Raw genomic sequence first — 20443 nt, 5'->3', positions numbered from 1 at the left:
CCTAAATTCGAAAATTATTGATAGTATCTTACCACATGAAAGCCAGCGAATCTTTGTATGAAGAAGTAAGTAGGGAGGTAAGTTGGTGATCTGCACCCAATTCTTCACAAAGTATACGGAGAAAAGGGGAGAATTAAGCGGCCTCGATTTTATGAAATTCACGATTTTCACGACTTCAGCCAAAGTGGACTTCAGCTCACCTGTTAAGATCTTTGCCATGAGAGCTTCACGATGGTGGAAACAGTATATGGTTTTAATTTCCAGCTTTCTAAGTCTCTGAACCGAGCTTTGAGAAACTACGATAAAATGAAATTAGTATCGGAACCGGAAAAGAGGAAAACAAAAGTTAAAGCTGTGGCTAAAATTCTGGGCGGGAGGGCACGATCCCTGCATGGGGGGGGGGGATAATCCCGTTTGCGAAATATTTAGAAAAAATTCTGTATTATTTGTTGATTTCGTGGAAATTAGAATCCGTTTTCAAAAACTGAAAGCAATAGGATCACAAGAAGTTAAAAGAGGCGAGGCAGCAAATCCCGCCTCTCCCCTTCTTTTGTATGTCTTATTGCACAAGATCGACAGGGTGAATTGAGAAGTTAAAGAACGATACAAACGCTATTCGGTCGTAACTTTAAAATAAAATACATCAAGGTTCTTTCTTTTTATATAACTACGAAAATATTGCGGCACACCGGGTTCCTTGTCGCGGCGCACCAGTGTGCCGCGGCACACCGGTTGCGAAGCCCTGTACTAGGGGATTTACCCTGCCTTCGGATAAATACCCAAAAAAATATTTACCTTCCCACCCTACAGGGGAGCAAATGCAAATGAGCATTGCAACAGAAAAGAAAATTTTTGCTTTTTTTTTGCTTATTAATGTGAAAATTGTTTCTATATTTTCCATGTTATCACTTAAATATCAATAAAATAAATAACACCACAGTGTCTTAATAACTTCTCAGTTTATTCTTCCAAACATCCCTCATGCTTCCTTTTTTTCTTTTTGGATATGACTAACCTAGCTTGTGATTTTGAAATCCTGAAGTTCATAATGAATTGCTTATACTTCTCCAATTATAACATTGAAAAGAAAGATTCTTTGGTTCACGAGATGTTTCTTTCATGATTTCATCAAGTCTTTCAATAAAAAAAATTATAAACTGTGTAATACATATGTATATATCAGTTTCACCAATTATTTCAGATTTAGATTTAAAAAAAAAAAAATTTCTCATTCACTTTTTTGCATTTTTTATAAAATACCCAGTTTTTGGGTATTTACCCAGGCCTTGGGTAAATACCCGGGTAAATACCCAAAAAATATTTACCTACCCGCTGGGTATTTACCCGATCCACATCACTAGTGTAGCAGAACATTTTCCCCGTGGAAACCGATTTCAGTACAGATTAGATATATTAAAATTTGATATATTCAATAAATTATTCATTAATTGCTGGAAAAGAAATTTTTATATATTTTTGCTAAGAAAAAAGCACTAAAAGCAAGGAAGTTCTCATTTCTAGGGATTAAGCTTGAGCCCCACTTACCTCCCCCCCCCTATATGGGCACCCTTGGTGAGTATTGCTTATATAAGTGAACTTAACTATTAAGTAAATAATCAGCTGAATCTTTCTGGAAAATAAAATAGGAAGGCATTTGTAAATTGTTTCCTCTTAGCTGAACAAAACCAGTCAAGCACAATGGAATCAATGTCGTTGATTTTCAGCACCTTTTTTGTTTTAGATTGTAGCAAAATGTAGCGCAATCGGCTACTTTTCACTCAATCTGGCAAACTGCTCCGATTCCTCATCAGCGTCCGGTGGGAAAGGACGTGGCGCTGACGATCGTCTCCCAAAATCTAGGAAGAGGTGGGGGGGGGGGGGAGACGTTAAGTTGCACGAGAGTATTTTTTCTCTCCCATGCAATCTGACAAAGCAAGGTACTGTGTAAAAGCAGAAAGATTTTTTTTTCTTCTGTTTTTTGCTGAAATTCCGTGCATGAAATGAAAACAAAACTTTTATAAGCTTTGACTAAAAAGTTTGACTTGATAGCTCCTGTTTTTGGAGAAAAAGGGGTGTTAACTTTCTTATCGGTACCTGTTAGCCCCAGAACATTGTAAAGGAGTAGAAAAAAATGCTTTCCGCAAAAGCAGTGCTGAGCAAAATCTTACCACACACAGAAAAGTAAAGCGAAATTCGGCTGATTTACTATCCGCTAACGAGGAGTGAAATACATTATACTCCTATCTCGAGGGTCTGAGGATTCAGAAACTGTTCGCTAACGGGGAGTATCCGCTATCTGGGAGTGTCCGTTAAGGGAGGTTTGACTGTACTAATTTGGTTATAATTAAAGATCGTCAAAAATGCATTTTTAAGACTTAAATTCAAAAAAAAAATTAGGAAAAAAAAACTCCCGGAACACTTATTTCTGAATGAATATTACACGTACTTTTCAGCTCATATTATCAATACTTAGATCAATTAATGACTGGTTTTAAAACAAGAAGCAGAATCCATCTTTTCTTTATCTATTTAAGCAATGTTTTAATATTTAAGGGGCCGCCAATTTAATCCCCCTCCCCCAGGGTTGTCCGGATTGGAGCCAATGGGTTTTTTTTTGAAAAAACCCATTTAAAAAAAACTATTATTTAGCCTACTTTTGAGTTTTTTAAAAATTTCTGAGAATTTTATTTAAAAAAATTGATTAATTTAAATACTTTTACAATTTAAACTTTTTTTTATTTGTTCTTACTACAGACAATGGACATAAAAATGAATTTTGAACTTGAATACTACAGTCGAACCTTGATATCTCGAAACCCTTGACGTTTCAAAAAAACATTTTTCCCCTGCATTTTCTATAAAACCCCTGTGTATTTTCTATAATTATCTCAAAATGTATTTTTCGAAACCCTTGCTATGTCGAAATTTTTGCACAGAAGAAAGTTTCAGTTATCGTTTTTCTTTGGCAATTTTTGTAGTAAAACCAGTTCCAGGGACCAGCTTTCATCTTTCTTCTTGGAAACTTTGTGATTAGGGGATTGAAGCAAGATAATAGGGGAGTGTTGGTATGAAAGGGGTGCTGTGTTTTTCCGAATTTAGAATATTTGTGCATTTCTCTCGAACATGTTGTCCACTTTGAGGAAAGGGGTTTCGCCAGTCAGTTTACAAGTGAAAATGGATAATGCGTTCCTCATCTTCATCATTTTGCTTTTTAACCTCCTACAAAATGGCTGCTGAAAACTTTTTGAATGTGGGGAGCTACTAATTGAAAATAAGAATTTTTAAATTTTTAGGTGAAAAACAAGTTGAAATTGTTGTTCATTTCAAAATCTCTTCCTGTACACTTTCGACAACTATAAAATTTCAAATCTAGTAAAATATTGAAGACTACTTATATTGGTCGTAATTAAAAGTGGTATCATAGTACATATATAAATGCATATAGCGTATGTGTGAGTAATTGTGAGGGTTTCTAGTATAATTTTTTTTAAACTTTAATAACTCAAAGCTTGATATCTCGAATTTTTTTCTCGTCCCGAGAGATTTGAGATATCGAGGTTGTACTGTATTTCTTAACTCTTAACGGCATTAAAAAAATACTTCTTAGATTTTAAATAAATATAGTTAACTTTTTTCTTTAACTGGTCAATAAATAACTCAAATTATCTTGACCAAGTCCTGTCACGTCTGATTTTCTCAATATTTGTAGATTGTACAGAGGAAACTACTAGCTAAAACAAAGGTTTTCACATGAATTATTTTCTGCAAATCGATACATCACAAATCTCGAATAAAAAAGGTATATTTTTAAGAAATAAACAGGTTTTACAAACGGTCGGACAGAAAACAGAATAGGATGTACAGTATTTTCATTATCTTATGAAAAAGTTTAATAGTTCTTACTCTGTGCACAGAAATAGAAAAACAGGCAGAAATGTCTTGATTAATCTGGAGTTCAGTAATAAGGAATTTAAACTACTTGAGGCTCTACAGTAATTTTGTATAACAAAATGAAATACAATAAACTAAAATGCAAAAAAAAAATGTAGTAACTGAAAACGAACAATAGATTTTATCACTCAAGAAGTAACTTTGCCTTAACTGTTGGTAATCATGGAAACTAAAAAATCTGAAACTTCACTATTCTTGGGTGTCGTCGTCTTTTTTATAATTTTCTTCAGAAAACACTGAATTTTCCAGATTTTTTTACCCCAAGACAACTTTCGTGCTTTGTCCATATATTTACACTACAATATGCTACAAGTATTCCACATTTTCCCTGTAAAAAGACAAAAAAAAAAAAAAAAAACACACATTTCTTTTTTAAAAAAAACCAACTTTAGTTGGGTTTTTTTTAAAAAAATACCCAAAAAACCCTGAGTCCATGGGCTTTTTTTTTTTAAATTGAGTTTTTGCCAACCCTGTCTCTAACACCACCAAAAATTGACTAGAACTGTGTTCTTTAGACTTCAATTTGGAAAAACTTCTGGGGATATGGCACGATCCAGTGGCGTACCAAGGGATTGGCAGAAGTGGCACTCGCCAAGGGCGCAGCAACCAGAAGAGGAGGGGGGGGGCATTCAGACTGATTTTAAAAAAAAAATTATTATTTTTTTAAATTTATCAAAAAGTAGAAAAATGCTTTTATTCTCATTTCAATAAAAAACAAAAAGAACTCGCAAGAAAAAGAGCTCAAGGGGAAAGTGAAACAATCCTTAATTCTCAAAAAAAAAGGGGGAAATTTGACTCGCGGCGTAAAATTCTATTTCAATTCGTCGAGTTAGCTTAATACTTTATACACACAATTTGTATACCGGGAAGCGGTCCGGGTGGTGGAAAGCGTTCTATGCTTGATGATTCCATTTTTTTCGGGGGGGGAGGGGGGTGCGACATTTTGTCATGAATAGTTTGAAGTGCATAGTTTTTCTCGGGCTAATTATTTATTCTCATAATGATAAATAATAAAAAGCATAAAAAGTCTTATTTGAACAAAATATTGGGAGGCCTTAATTAACCAATATATAGTACGTTTATTTCACCTATATGTAAATGGTCTTGTTTTCTAGTAAACTTCAGATTAGCACTGCTTTTTGCATTTGCTTTGCTTTACTTTCCTAATCATAATAGAATTTCCTAAATGCTTTGACCTTTATTTTTAAATAAAATTTAATGTTTTTTTTTCTTTTCTCTTAGTAGATGTGCAAATTATGTTTATTTTACATTCTCCTAGTGGTATTAATTCTATTAAAAGTTAAAGCTGTTTTGAGGAAAAAAATAAATACTTTGCCATAAACGGGATTGAAAAATGGTTATTCTCATTTGGTTCAAGAAGATCTATTGAGCTGATTGGTACAACTGTCTAATAGTCGTAAAAATAGACACCTACTGCAACAATGTACTTCTATAGGCGGCTTTTCCATGACTCAAAGGCATCCCTGAAGCCCTGTTTCCAGATATCTGCAAGAGTTGCATTGAAATGTGCTGGGATGTCCTTGATGGAGTCAAAACGTTTTCTTTTCAGCGCTGACTTAAGTAGTTTCGCACACTTTCCGTATGCGCAACTTCTCCTTAACAATGCGTTACACTTTGCTTCCGATAAGTCCAGGGCTTTTGCTATTTAGTAGAGACTCAAACACCAGTCCATGTTCAAAAATTCACGCACTCGTTGCACATTCACGTCAGTACGGACAGAGGACGGGCGTCCAGACTGGGGTTCGTCAGCAACCACTTCCCGGCCTTACGAAAGCCGGCGTGCAACTTTTCTTCTTCTGAATACGACAGACTCTCAGTCCCAGATGCCTGCTGAAGCAATGCGAACATTTGGGAAGGAAACCGAAAGCAAAATTTGATATCTTTGCGTTGCTCTGACGAACTTTCCATATCGCCATGTAACGCATTACCGTATAGGGGTTACTGTTAAAGCTGATGGTACTGCTCCGAAAGCTGGGAGGCAACTGACTAAAAGGTCAAGATTCACGATCACCACGTGGCAACCTAGTTTGAAAAAGTATCAACCTAAAAAACGTCTTCAGTCGCCATTTACCCCCATGTTGTTCCTAGAAATCAAAATTTTGGGATGAACAGGAATTATGCACCAACTCAAGAGGGTGGAAGAAAATAAATCGTTTTGGAAGCATACAGATACACCTGAAGGTAAACACATCAAGGAAGATCATTTTTTGACCAGGACAGCAATACAGTTACGTGTGAAACATAGACGCTATATTTGGTCACTCACAAGATGGAAGTAGGCAAAGTACTTAAGTTTGCAAAAACAAAGCAGAATTTGTTTATTCAAATTCAAACTAATGAAAATGATGCAAAATGTGCTGTAAAGCATTTTATTTATTTATGTATTTTTTATTATTTAAAAGTTTTCTTGAGAAATGAAAAATTTTGTATTTAAAATTTCATCTTATCCTTATTGCATTGGACGCTGCTAATATGCTAAAAGCTATAACAGTTCAATTAAATTGATGTTTAGTGAGGATTTTACATTTTATAATTATTTTTATGCTACAAATTCAAAAATCTAAATCTTAATTTTTAGTGCAGTCGCCATACTTGATCACTTCCAAGAAGGAAGTAGACAAGATTCTTCAAGTGCCTTAGTTTCCAAATATAGAATTGGATGTCCATTGCAATACAATGCCAACTGTTGAACATTACGCAAAATGTGCCATATTTTTTCTCCTGAATAATTAGTTATTTTCTAAAAAAAATGCAAATTTTTTCATTCAAATTTTAATAATCAAATTATGGATAAAATAATATCTTCAGAATATCATTTTATCCATATTGCAATTGCTTGGATGCTAATGTGCTAAAAACTGACTCTTTCATCTAAATTATTGTTTTTGAGGGATTTTAATCATTAAAATTATCAGAATTGGATACTTACGTCAGTGCAAACTACTGAAAATAAGATTAAAAGGGCCAGAAATTAGGGGGGTTTTTTTTAAATTATTTTCTGAAAAAGTTAAATTTTATCAGCAAAATTGTATTTTTTGTAAAATTCATCTGAAATGCAGTTTTCTGGCAATTTCTCATTAATTTATTCAGGTCCGGATCTATAAACTTTGGGCCCCCTTGCAACAAAATCTGTAGGGCTCCTCCCCAGAGGTCAGCTGTATATATTTGTAACCTTAATAAGTCTTAGTGCTAGTTTGTTTCCATTTTGCCTTCAATTTCTTGAACGGTTGGGCCCCTTAATGATGTGGGCCCTCTCGCATTGCGAGGTCTGTGGGTATGCAGATGCAAGCATGGATTTATTTATCTATTTATTTTGGGAAAAAACAAAAACGCATGTTTACAGCTTTTAAAATATAATTCTGTAAAGTTCTATTTATTTGTTTTTCATGAAAGTAGTAAAAACTCCTCTCCCATTTTGTACTTCAAATCTTGGCGACAGTGGTGGCCACCAAGTTTTTCAGGTCCACTGGCCACTTAGAAAACTTCTGAATCTTGACCTTTACAACTGACCTGCGTTGCACTATAAAGCCAACATCCCCCACCACCGTCGCTGTCAAGCGGCGCGAGCTGCAGGGTGTGCATGCGTCAGTAGGCTCATTACCTGTGGATTGAACCATGCATACTGCTGTGTGCAGGTAAACAGCAGTATTTGCAAAAATGTGTTTTTGAGATATTTGAAGAAATGTGTGGTGGATTTAATACTAACAATAGGAAAATGAGTTTGGACTTTTTGAGTTGGAGTTAGATGGGTATTTTTTCAGTGAAAACCAAATAAGCAAGCTTGCACCATAAAGATAAAAATGTCAATAAATGAAAGACGAAAAATTTGCAGTTACTGCCCGTTACATGCACATGGCATTATACATTAGGGTGGGCCAAAAAAAGGATATTTTCGAGAAGAAACTTCTAACAGCAAAAAAAATGTCAATTGCCATCCTACACATGGAAAAATAATTTTTTTTAAACATTAATACAGTCGGACCTCCATATATCGAAGTAGCAAATTGCAGGAAAAAAATTCGATATATAAAAATTTTGATATATGGAAATGATCTTATTTTATCATAAAAGTATCCTCAAACATTAAAATAAAAGCTAATTGTCGTGTATGAAACACAATTTATAATTTATACGAGTAGTATCGGATTAAATGAAAGTTAATGATTAAAAAATTAACAGACATTACATTTTTACGCCAACCATCCTCATATTGTTCGGCAATTCAACTTGATTGCAACATTAAGGGATTTTCGTTTTAACAATGTGATCGAGAGAAAAGTAAAAAATCAGTCTACTTAACTTGAATGATTTTTCTTTATCTTTATCTTTACTAATAATAAAGCTGAAAGTTTCTCTGTCCGGAGGATGTCTGGATGTCTGTGACGCGCATAGCATCTAAACCGTTCGGCCAATTTTCACGAAATTTGGCACAAAGTTAGTATGTAGCATGGGGGTGTACACCTCGAAGCGATTTTTCAAAAATTCGATGTGGTTCTTTTTCTATTCGAATTTTAAGAAAAAAAATATCATAAGATGGACGAGTAAATTACGAAATGATCATAACGTGGAACCGTAAGATGGGTAAAAGCCAACTGGCGAGAAAATTCACCATACATTTTTTGTAAATATACAGGCGAACCAAAAGAGCTTTTGATTTTTCTATTACGGGCAAAGCCATGCGGGTATCACTAGTATTAAATATAAGAAGACTAGAAATAATCAACAAATAAAAGAGATAATTTGAAACTGATTTTACATTGTTACTGGTTACAGTCAAGACTTGAAATAAACTTGGGGAAATTTAAGAATGGAACATCTACTTAACTAGACACCCTTCAACCCCAGATTTCTTATGAGTTCCGTAGCAACCTTTAGTGAACGTAATTTGTCCTCTAACCTTTATTTTTCATGAGACAAACAGTCTAAAGTGGGAAAAAAATCTATGAATGTCTCGAAAAAATTTCGAAATATAGAGTTTTTCGATATACAGAAACAATTTTTCTATATAATGAACATAGAAATTTACTAGGATTTCAATATATAGAAAATTTCGATATGTAGAAGTTCGATATATGGAGGTTCGACTGCATTTATGTCTTTAGATTGCACATTGGCGGAGTCAATTTTCAAATATTTTTATAACAATCCTAATGTTCACAATTTTTGTTCTAACACCATTTAAATGCTTCCTTTTAACACTCTTTTCATACATTTTTTTTAATATTTACATTTTTTAACAGTTTTTAGTTCTCACATATGCCGCAAAAATATGTGAAATTAACCAAAAATTGTCGTTTTTAGCTTTTTTTGTGCATTGCTGTATTTCTTCTCTTACAACCCAGTTGTATTTTTTTTTACTATAAATGTGCAGTATACAGGTCTTTACAGGAAATACCATTATGTTTTGTTGCATTAACAACTCAGAACCTACCACATGTAGGTGGTTGCACTTTGTTTCATCCAGCATTTCCTAAGAAGAGTAATTATATAACAGGAGGACTCATATATTTGTGTTGTTTACTTTTTTAAAATTTATAATGAAAACAACAAGTGAAACAAAATCACAATAAATGTAAATTGTAAGTGTTTTCTACACTTTTTGAACACTAACTTCATCTCCTCTTGTGAATTTACATTCATTTTCAATAAGAGTCATAGTTTCACCAAAGAATTATTTTTTTCATAATAAAATCAAGAAAATGTACATTAAAATTGAGAATAATGTACGCTTCAACATGAAGGTTTCTGCAGAAAAAGTTTTTTTCATTTTAATTGCTTCAAGTTTTAAAAAAGTCCAGTTTATCATCGAACAATCCTATCCATTAAAAAAACGCTGTTTTTTAATAATTATATTCACTTCACTCACTTTTAACTATCTGCTTTCCCACCTCATTACATACATAAAATAGTTATTTGATTGCAAGTAAAATCACCTCGTTCGTACAGCAAAACAATTTTCCATTTAAATAATCGAAATTTTAATTTAAAAAAAATCAAAAATCCTTTCAGCTTGTTATGTTTATAAAATTACGTAGAAAAGAAAAGGTGAGCTACGTCCATCAAATATGAGCCTAAAAGCTACCATAAATGAGTTCAACAATTGAAATGTTTGATGCCCTTTATATTTTAAGCATTGAAATTTACAGAAAATCAAATGAATTTGTAGATATGTTACAAAAAGGTACTAAAAGGACAAAATACTTACAAAAAACACATAAGGTTTATTTTTGCATTGTTTACTGAACTACCCGTAAATTTTTTTAAGGAAAAATCTTTTAATTGAGGAAATAATTTTTTTTTAAGTTTCACAAATTGCCAATAACATATTTAAACAAAATTTAAATAGAGTGTAAAATAAAATGATTTGTTTTAATAAAAGATCTTTTTCTCGAAACCGTAATTTTTGATGCACCCCAACTGTCATGTTTGATTTTGCAATCATGTGTGTAGCTATAACTACACTCGAATTTCCCACAACTACAAATTGTAGCACTGTTTACAAATGTAAACAATACAAAACGTAATTCGTAACATACACGTGGCCAGATGTAGCAATCTTCCCCACTTGACACATAACCCTTGCTAAGCCTACTTATCGCTAAAAAGTAGATGCCGGTAATAGTGCCGGTACAATCAAATTTTATAAATATTGTACTTACATTGCCGGGATTGCAGCTTGAGAACTTTTGAGCTTGGTTTATTGACGTGATCTGCTGATTTTTTTAGAACAGAGCGAGAAATTTTTGCAACTGCGCTTGCCATGATGGGAATAGTTAATAGTACGTTGACTCTTTCTCACGCTGTAGATCGAAAAGAAAGACCAATTTTGAGCGAGCTGCGCCAATGCTAGGGGTTTTCAATCGGCAGCCTCTTTCACCAATCAACGATCACGTTACTTCATTGATTAAACCTGAACAAATTGTGAAAGCGTTTTTGATTGGATGAAAATCACTTTTTTTAACAATACCTTAAAATGGAAGGGTTACTTACGTAGAAAGATTATCGCTCACTGTAGTAATTCTGAATCATTCATGCTTTCTTTGTGAAAGTGATTTATTGAAATTTGTCACAGATTTATATATCAACAATTATCAAAGGATTTTTTTTTGCTAATAGCAGAAAATTACTTTTAATGTTTCATTATGTATTGTTCTTTTTTTAATTAGTGATAGGGATAAAGCCGAGAAATTCATTTATTTATTTGTTTTTTGCTTTATAGCTATGGGAATTATTTTACTTTTGCACTTTCTTTTTCTATTATAATAATGATTCTAAATTTGAATATATTTTTGTAATTTTTCTTGCATCTTTGAGTAAGCATTAAAAAACAGCAGATTATTTTATTATTATTATTATTTGTATATTTATTCATTTTCATCTTTCTTTTATTTTAAAAAGATTCTTTAAAAATAGGGTACTCTACAGATGATTGCGATTTCTTCTCCCCTTTATTTCATATTAGGGAGCTCAGCCCCTGCTCGCTTCGCTCGCCAATCCCGTTCGCCACCTGCGGTGGTTCAATAACCCCTACGGTGAGTGATAACTGATGACTTTTCCGTTTTTTGTAAAGGTTTAGAATAATGAGACAGAGCATAATAGCTACCGTTGCAGAGGTGCCCACTTAGGGGGGGGAAGGGAGGGCATGGCGCAGACTACGCCATTAAAATTTTTACGGGGGCTGTTTTCAGGTGTTTGTTTCTCATTTTCGGGGGGGCTCTTGCTTTGGGGGGTGTTTCGCGATATTGGATGGGGTGCGCCCTTGCCCTTAGGGGCTGGGCACTCCTGCCCTCGATGTCCTATATTAAACGATACCCCTATTGACTTAGTAGACATTGGCAATGCGGACCGAAACTTATAATTTCACCAACGGATAATTGAAATGAAATGTCGCTTTTTGGGGTTTCAATTTAAAAAAATAACTGCGGGTCCTCAAACGTTCCCAAAGATGCCCTCCCGTTTTTAGCTTATTTTCCCGGAAAAGTTTAAGAAAGAAGAAAAAAACAAGAAAGAAGGCTTGATGTACATATCTTATAAAGATCGCTAAACACAAACAAAAACAGGCAAAAATAAATATTAAAAAAAAATTAATTTGAATTTTGTCATCTTGAATTCAAATTATGTTTTTCGCAATCACGAGTGTGTGTTTGTATGTGTGTGTGGGGGGGGGGTATGTGTATGTGTGTAGGCATGTGTGTTTGTGTCTGTGTGCAGTCATGAGTGTGTGGGTAGTTGTGTGTATGAGTGTTTGTGTGCGTGGGGGAGGGGTATGTGTATGTGTGTGTAAGCCTATGTGTTTGTGTCTGTGTGCAGGCATGAATGTGTGGGCAGTTGTGTGTATTTGTGTGTATGTGTAGGTGTCTGTATGCATGCACGTGTGTATGTGTTTGTGTGTGTATGAGTTTGTGTATGTGTGTAGGGGTATGTGTGTGTATGGTGGTGTTTGTGCATGTGTGGTGTTTGTGTATGTGTGTGTATGTGTTTGTGTGTTCGTGTATGTATGCGTGTGTGTGTAGGACATGGACGCAACCTGGAGACGGTTTTCGCTAGAGGAGCAGCATCGTGAGGCCGGCCGACGCGACGGGTGGTGCTGGCAGAGGGTGGCGCCGCGCCGGTGGGAAAAATGATAGCACGCCAAAAACAGTCAAATGAAAGCAATAAGCAATCGTGATTGCTCAAAAATTATTAAAATATTAAAAAATCAAATATTGGAAAGTAAGTTTTTGAAATGAAGAAGGTGTGTCTGCCATGCTTCGCCCCCCACCCCCCAAGCCGGGACTGCGTACCCGCAGACCTCGCAGTGCGGGGGAGGGGGAGGCAAGAAATTGAAAAAGAGATGAAAAAAAAAAAAACTAGCACTAGTAAGATTTATTTAACGTAGCAAAAATGCACTTTACCTTAAAACCATGTCCCAGAGTCAACAATGGAGATAACAAAAGATTAAGGCATGATGTGAAAATGGTTTCAGAACAATGCGGATAATACGAGCACATACATTGGTTATCATGAATTAAGGAAAAATCACAAAAATGACGATTACTCAAAAAATTACACAGGAAAATTTTAGGAAACTTACCCACATGAAGAAAGCTACATGTATCACGCCTATGTTCACTACATTACCAGAGACGTATACAAGGGAGGTATTTGGAATAGACTCCCCCCTCCCCCTTCTGAAACGCACAAATTTTCCTTTTTTGACTACAAGGGTTGTCCATAAATGATGTCGCGTTTTTTTTTTATTTATTTTTTTTTCAGCACTTTTACCCGTAACCCCATTGTCACGATGTGCCAAAGTCCCCTAGTCACATATCACGCTATTTTTTAAAAATATATTTTCATTCAAAAAAAAAAATGTGTTGTCACATTCCTTTTTTACCCTCTTCCTACTCCTTATCACAAACAGTCACAGTTTTACGAACGTGGACAGCCCCATATGAAAAACTGAAATTTACCGTATCTCCCCCTCCTCCAAACTTTTTTTTCTGGTTGCGCCAATAATACTAGGGACGTACCCAGTGGGGGGGGGGGGGATTGAAAGTTTTCTACACTCTTTGTTTTTTTTTTTTTTAATATTTTTAATTTGTGGTTGTTGGGTAGAGCAACCAACTGAGTCGTATCTGACTCTCAAGCTGCAACTTGCATTACTACAGATAAGGATGCAAGCAATAACATCTCGCTCTGAAAGATCTCTTCCTCTCAAGAATTGTTCCACTTTCTTTTTGAATCTCTTATGAAAGTTTTTGCGTTATCAGAATCGAAATGAGATCACGTAGATTATATTTCTCAATCGTAATCAAAATTTTACTGATATTAAATCAGCTGCTGTTGTTGATAAAAAAACGCATTTTAGAACCTATCACTAAACTGCCGTGTGCAGGTAAAGGGCAGTAACTGCAAATTTTTCCTTTTTTATTTTTATTTTATTTATTTATTTATTTATTTATTTATTTATTTATTTTTTGCACTTTTGTCATCTATTGTAAGTTATCTTTATTTTGCAAGCTCGCTTATTTGGTTTTCGCTGAAAAAAAAGGCGTGAAAAAGATGTCTAATTCCAACATTTCCCTATTGTTCGTATTGAATCTAAAACACGTTTCTTCAAATATCTTGCAAACTCATTTCTGCAGATACTGCCGTTTACCTGCACACGGCAGTAAAGCTCGGATTATATGCACTAAAAAATCACTACAAGTAGTAGGCAAGCAGCCACATTATTTCGATTTTTTCCAGAGTGGCTTGGTGTCAAAGGGTTATACCAACTCAAATTTTGTGAAAAACAACAAAAACCGCGCCCACCTATACGTAATTTCATTAAATTCTCAAATCAGGGGGGAGGCATTTTCCCCCTCTAGGCACTTTTAAATGACGGGCTTGTATGCACGTAGTGTATTTAAAAATCCCTAAAATATGCACCAAAATTTTTTTTAAATGCACTAAATGTTGAAGAAGCACTATCAATTATTATTTTTTTTTTACTTATGTGGTTGTCGGAACAACAAGACTTCCCACAAGTCGCCTTTTTTTTTTTTTTTTTTTTTGTCTTTATGAAGAACATTTTTTTTTCTAATCCTACTTTTAAGTTTAAAAAAGAAAGAAAGAAAGAAAAATCCTTCTACAAATCTAAAAGCAAAAAAAAAAACACAGTGATATGTACTGCTCATTTAAAAAAAATCCACTCGTTAGTATTATTCTTTGCGGAAAAATACGGAATTTCAAAGAAGCATTATATTCTTAAGAAACGATTAAATAACGGAAGTCCTTTCTCTCCCCTTTCATAACAGACAAAGATAAGGATTGACGCTTGAGAGAATCAATCAATGTTTTCCAAATATAAATCCTTGCAGTTTAGAAGATACTGCGTCATATCGTCGCCACAGAACAACAATAAGATATCTTAGTATTATTTCTGGGATAAGATGCCTTATTACTGTTGCTCGGAGGCGACGATATACTGAAGGTTTTGTTTCATTTCGTGTCACTCTATTTTTCTCATAGTTTGAAAAACAGTTTCAATTTCACTTTGCGGGAGATTTTTACCTCTCTTCGTGGATAACAAAACATTTCATTTATACTTATTGCACATGGAGATTTTCCGTGGCGTAATTTTGTGCGGATCCAGATCCAGATAGAAGGGTTCCCCCCCCCCCCCAGGCCCCAAGGGGATAAACGGAGTTTATCCCATTTATTACTTTGGAATTTTGTGCCGATCCAAGTGCGGAGAGGAGCCCCTCCCCCCCCCAGGCCCTAAAGGGGATTAATGGAATTTATCCTATACATTATTTTCTGAGTTATGCCCCCCCCCTTAAGGCAACCAAAGACAGACTAATTGCGTTTCGCAGACTTCAGTTTCAAGACCCCCCCCCCCTCCCCCCAACGCTATGCCGATGGTGTTCAATATCAAAACCAGCTCAATTCATTTTTTAAAAAATCTACAGGAAGGACAAAACGCTCTGTCTTCTTAATTTTCCTAAAAGAATTAATTTTCATTTGAACAACTTTTGATGATGCGCGACTTCGTTTTTGTTCTCTTTTTTAAACTAGCAGTATTGTTTTTTTTTTTTTTTTACACATACAAATAATCTGGATTGAGCTGGTTTTGAAGTAAATTGACCTTATTTATTTATTAATTATTATTATTAGTATTATTGTTTATTTAATTATTTATTTTTGAAGTTTTCCATTCGGTTTTCAATTATATTTATTTAGTTTCTCACTTTTATATCATACACTAAAGTAACAGTAAAATAGGTGCGCTTTGTTATAATAATGTTGCTGATATTACCTGTACGTTTTTACTGTGACTGTGGCGATAAGGTAAAAGCACGGACGAAGCTGGTTTTGAAGCAAATCGGTTTTGACAGCGATTCCAAGTCACTTTGTGGCGTGATAGTATCGACAAAGTGTCAAATTATGAAAAAGAAAACATCACTTTCAGATATTCATGAACTAAGTTGGAAACGACTCAATCTACTTTCTCTGTAATACTGTTTCCTCTGCCTTTCTCCGCGGCATGGCGGGGATCGCATCGCTGAAATGACATGGATTCACAATCCATGTCATTTCTACTCTACACATTAGAGATTAATTTCAAAAAATTTACCTTAAAAATTGTAATTCCGAACAAAATGCCTTTGAAATAACTAGTTTTACCTATCGTCTGAGGTAGAATTTCGAACTTACATTTTGATTTTTGTTGCAATAAAGAAGAGACACTGGCAAAGCTGCAGTTTTTTTCTACTTTTAGTTTGGTTACATTTACATTGGTATACATTTTTAAGCTTGTTTAAACTGTTCATTTCTTGATTTAAAATATCTCCATTCAAAAGTTGAAAAATCATTTAAGGGTTATTTCTTTCTTTCTTTTTTTGGATTCAAAAGATGTGAGCATTAGGCTGTACGTGGAAAATAATTTTCGAAACAACATGGAATTACATAGGCTTACAAACTTGAAAGTATGTGTTGAAAATGCTTGATAAAAGAAATTTAGGAACAAATATAAATAAATAAAATAAATTTAAAAAAATATATTAATTATTTACACAGTATATATATATATATATATATATATATATATATATGTATATATATATATATACACTAGAGGACCCGACAGACGTTGTTCTGTTCAAACTTTGTAAATTGAAAAGTTAAAAAATTTCAATAAATTATCAAGTGTTTGAACCGTTTTGTTGAAAAAAAAATAAGTAAAAAGGAAATATTTTAAGCTGCTTGGTGTCAGAATGCGTATATTTATTACAACTTGATTTATCTAATGCCGACTGAGCAGTTATTTTATCAACTTTTTTTTCTCCCGTACGTGATGGTTTGTTCCTTCAGCTGTACTCAAAGGATAAAAAGCGTCCTCTGATATTAAGTGTAAAAAACTAACTATGCATCTAGAACAAACGGGAAATCCAGATGCAACATACCCCATATAAAAAAGAATAAAACAATCGAAAAGATATCGTTTAAAAAAATGATAAAGGTGAAAACAGTTCTCTGAATAAGCGAAAATCACTCATCCCCCCCCACCCTCTCCCGATGCAAAATAAACACATTCTTCAACTAAAATGACTAAAAACTCTTTAAAAACGAAAAGCAATTCTTTGCAATTTGAAATGATTCGCCAAATAAACAAAAAATACTATAAATTACATTAACAATAGCTTTAAAATGCAAACAAATGATCACGCAACTCTATTGTTTATAGCCGAAGTCGCCAAGCCACCACGTTACTGTAATCCAGCCGATCAGTGAGCGAAGTCAACTCCTATCGATTAGTGGTCCGATCTTTTGAACGAAAACTTTTAAAACTTCAAATATTGTCTGATTTGTTCTTTCCACCAAAGATAAAGATCTTCCACTGCACTGATCTTTTGTATATAGAACTACCCTGTTGTAATTTATCTGGACGAAAATAAAATTTGTTTCGTCTTTAAATTCCATCATCTTTTCCTTTAAGGATTATCAAACTAATCAGTTTATTATTAAAGTATTCTTAACATTGGCGCCAAACAGGGACGTAACTAGAGGGGGGCAGAAGGGGCTCGTGCCCCGGGCGCCAGATTTTGAGGGCGCTAAACTGACTAAATAAGTGCTTAAATGTAATATTTTAAAGAAGGACAAGTTATTAAAAGCCGCCCCCCCCCCAAAAAAAAAAGAAAAAAAACACGCAGAGCAGGTGCTAGCAGAAAGTTAGCATGGTTTAATGTGGATAAAGAGTGGGAAAGATAGACAGAGAGAGAGAGAGAGTAGGAGGGTGCAGTAAATAGAATGAATGTGTTTTCCTAGAGTGACCAGTACTTATTTTTCTTATCTAAGAATCTCCCTCTCGTAGGAGAAATATAGGAGCAAAGCTGAGGGAAGTACACACCAATACAAAACAGCGGAAATGCTCAAATGTCTTTTTTTCACAATCAAACGTCATAAAGTTTTCAGCATGATGTCTTAATCTCAGCTTTTACAATGACGAGAACTTGTCTACCCCACCCCACGGGGGGGGGGGGCTAAAAGGGAAAATCGTTACACTGTCCCCTTGGTCGTAGCCCATGGCTTAAGAATTGGAGCCACTATCTTTATCCAACAGAATCATTCTCTTAAGAGTATCTTCTATAGCTCGTATCACTTACTTTTTTCCTGCTTTTCATTCCGTTCTCAGGATATGTTTTGCTCATCTTGTATAGGTTTAAATCAATTTTAAAATATGTCGAAAATACTATCTGAAGCTGAAGCTGAATTTATAAAGAGAGCGAAAGACCACGAAAAAGAGCCCCCTAACAATCTTCATCTTATTTATCATCGTGGTTAAACGCTGAAGTCGTTAGGAGAGCAGTAAGGCATTGTTTATATAATTTGAATGATGTAATATAAATTTGTTGAATTTTACAATTTTTCTCATGTTTGGAAAAAAATCTCGCACTATAATAATGGAGATTCAACTTAAAGTTCGGGAGGCTGTCAATTTTTCTTTAGAAAATACTAGGGTTTTTTTGGTTATAAATTGAACTAAAAAAAGAAATTTTCGACTTAGTTTCAATACATTTTTTCCACCCACACAATATTTAAAACATGCTTAAATCATCAACGTCAATCAATGTGTCAGAAATTAGCTATTTTTTACGGCTCTAAACTTGAAAAATTTTTTTTGGTACTTTTGATGCATATTTATAATTACAGTAGAACCTCGTTTATTTTGCCCCCGTTTATCCAGATATCTGGCTTATACAGACTTATCCAAATCAAATTTGTAAAGTTGAAAAATATATTCACTGAAATGATAATTCTAAATTATGATAGCTGGATCGAAACTGTAAATGTACCAAATATTTGCTCTTTATTTTGATTAAATGCACAACTCTTGCATAGGACGTGCAGTAAATTAGTCTTCTAACAAACAACATGGCATATTTGGAGTGTCAGTCCTACACCATAGCACCTGAACTATAAATGATTGAGTTTTTTTTTTTTTTTTTTTAAGGTACACAGAAAGAGTTTTGATCTCAAGCACATTAGGTTTCTGTTTTTCCTGTTAACTGTTTCTCAGATGTATACTATATACCAGAGTTGGGGGACGTGCGTCCTTTATAAAAATTAGCTGTAATAATTAATATTTAACTGTACAGATTGCGACAATTTAAAATGTATTGCACATAAAATTATTAAGATAAATGTTTAAATAAGATAATCTGTCCTTTCGAACTATAGTAATATTTCAGCTTAAAGTCAGGATAAGCCAACTATAGTAATATTCAATTAATTTCAAGTAAGAAACAAAAACAAAAAGCCTACTAAATTTTTTATCGGATTTAAAATTACTTCACGTATTATTGCGATATGTTGCTCATTTGTAGTTGCTAATTGTTATTTTTCTTGCGAAGTTCTTTATAGTAGTATGTTAAAATACTTAAAATAAATAATTGAAAATATTTCTGTTTTATTGAAGTTATAATTTTAAATTTATTTTTTAAAAGAAATAATGCAACAGTTGTTAATTACTCTTGTGGAAATACAAAAATTATTTTCCTTGAATAACTCATATGCAAAATAATAAATAAAATACTTAATGATATTTACCCCCCATCGCTATTTTAAAAAATGCAATACAGTGATAAGATAAAGCTATATAAAAACTTATAATTACGTAAAAGTCGCATTTATAAGGCTTATGGCATTATAGGCAGCGGACTCCTTTCTCACTGCCTAATTTAAATGTGGCTTCCGGTGGTGAAACGGTTCAAAAATGATACCAAATAGAATGTCATTTATCATTTTGTTTTACTGGTTAAAGAGTACTCTGTCACGGTATAACGAAAAGTTACATTACAAGATATGTATTTAAGTTGCATAGCATTTTGTGTGAAATTCATCCTTGGCTAATATGTAACCGTCTCCTCCATGATTGTGCTCCATCCGCGTTGAAATTTGATATTTAGAATAAAATTTAAGATTTATATTTAAGATATTAATTTTAGGTTTAAGTTCTTGTTTATTGCATATAGTTTACCATGTGGTGCGTTTAGTCCAGTATGTTTTTATGTATTGCATATACTGGAGCTTAAACACTCTCTTTTTAGTTTGTAGTTTAATTTATTGGTCTTTCTACCATACCTATTGAATCTTCCACTACTGATGAGCTCGGGATTCAACCTTTCCTACTTTTTCTAATAATTGCTGCTTGTATTTTTCTTTTTCTCATCATTATTATTCTTAAAAATTGTTTAAAACTTGTCATTTGGCTTGTATGTTTTATATACTTACTTGGCTTTTTAGTTTTGCTGCGTTGCGCATCTATGTCCTTTTGGTTTTGTCTTTTCAATATTCTTCACTCGTATTATAATTATAACTATTATTATTATTATAAATTATATATATATATATATATATATATATATATATATATATATATATATATATATATATATATATATATATATATATATATAGAGCGTGTATTTTGTTGATTTTCTCTGTA

The 20443-nt window shown here is 33.7% G+C and overlaps 2 protein-coding genes across 2 annotated transcripts in view; one reads left to right on the top strand and one right to left on the bottom strand.

Annotated features, from left to right (window-relative positions):
* LOC129232347 (isocitrate dehydrogenase [NADP], mitochondrial-like) overlaps nt 1-10745 on the bottom strand; it is a 53059-nt gene extending 42314 nt beyond the window's left edge. Inside the window, exon 1 of the mRNA XM_054866498.1 lies at nt 10632-10745. Within this exon, the coding sequence (XP_054722473.1) occupies nt 10632-10734 (103 nt within the window). The 5' untranslated portion in view covers nt 10735-10745. The remainder of the gene's footprint in view (nt 1-10631) is intronic.
* The window catches only part of LOC129232319 (NAD(P) transhydrogenase, mitochondrial-like), a 93863-nt gene that overhangs the window by 1333 nt on the left and 72087 nt on the right, over nt 1-20443 (top strand). The gene's annotated exons all lie outside the window — the stretch shown is intronic.

The sequence above is a fragment of the Uloborus diversus genome, chromosome 1, assembly GCF_026930045.1.
Source record: "Uloborus diversus isolate 005 chromosome 1, Udiv.v.3.1, whole genome shotgun sequence".
NCBI lineage: Eukaryota > Metazoa > Arthropoda > Arachnida > Araneae > Uloboridae > Uloborus > Uloborus diversus.
The sequence above is the reverse complement of the archived record's forward strand: the minus strand, read 5'-3'. Positions and strand labels throughout refer to the sequence as shown.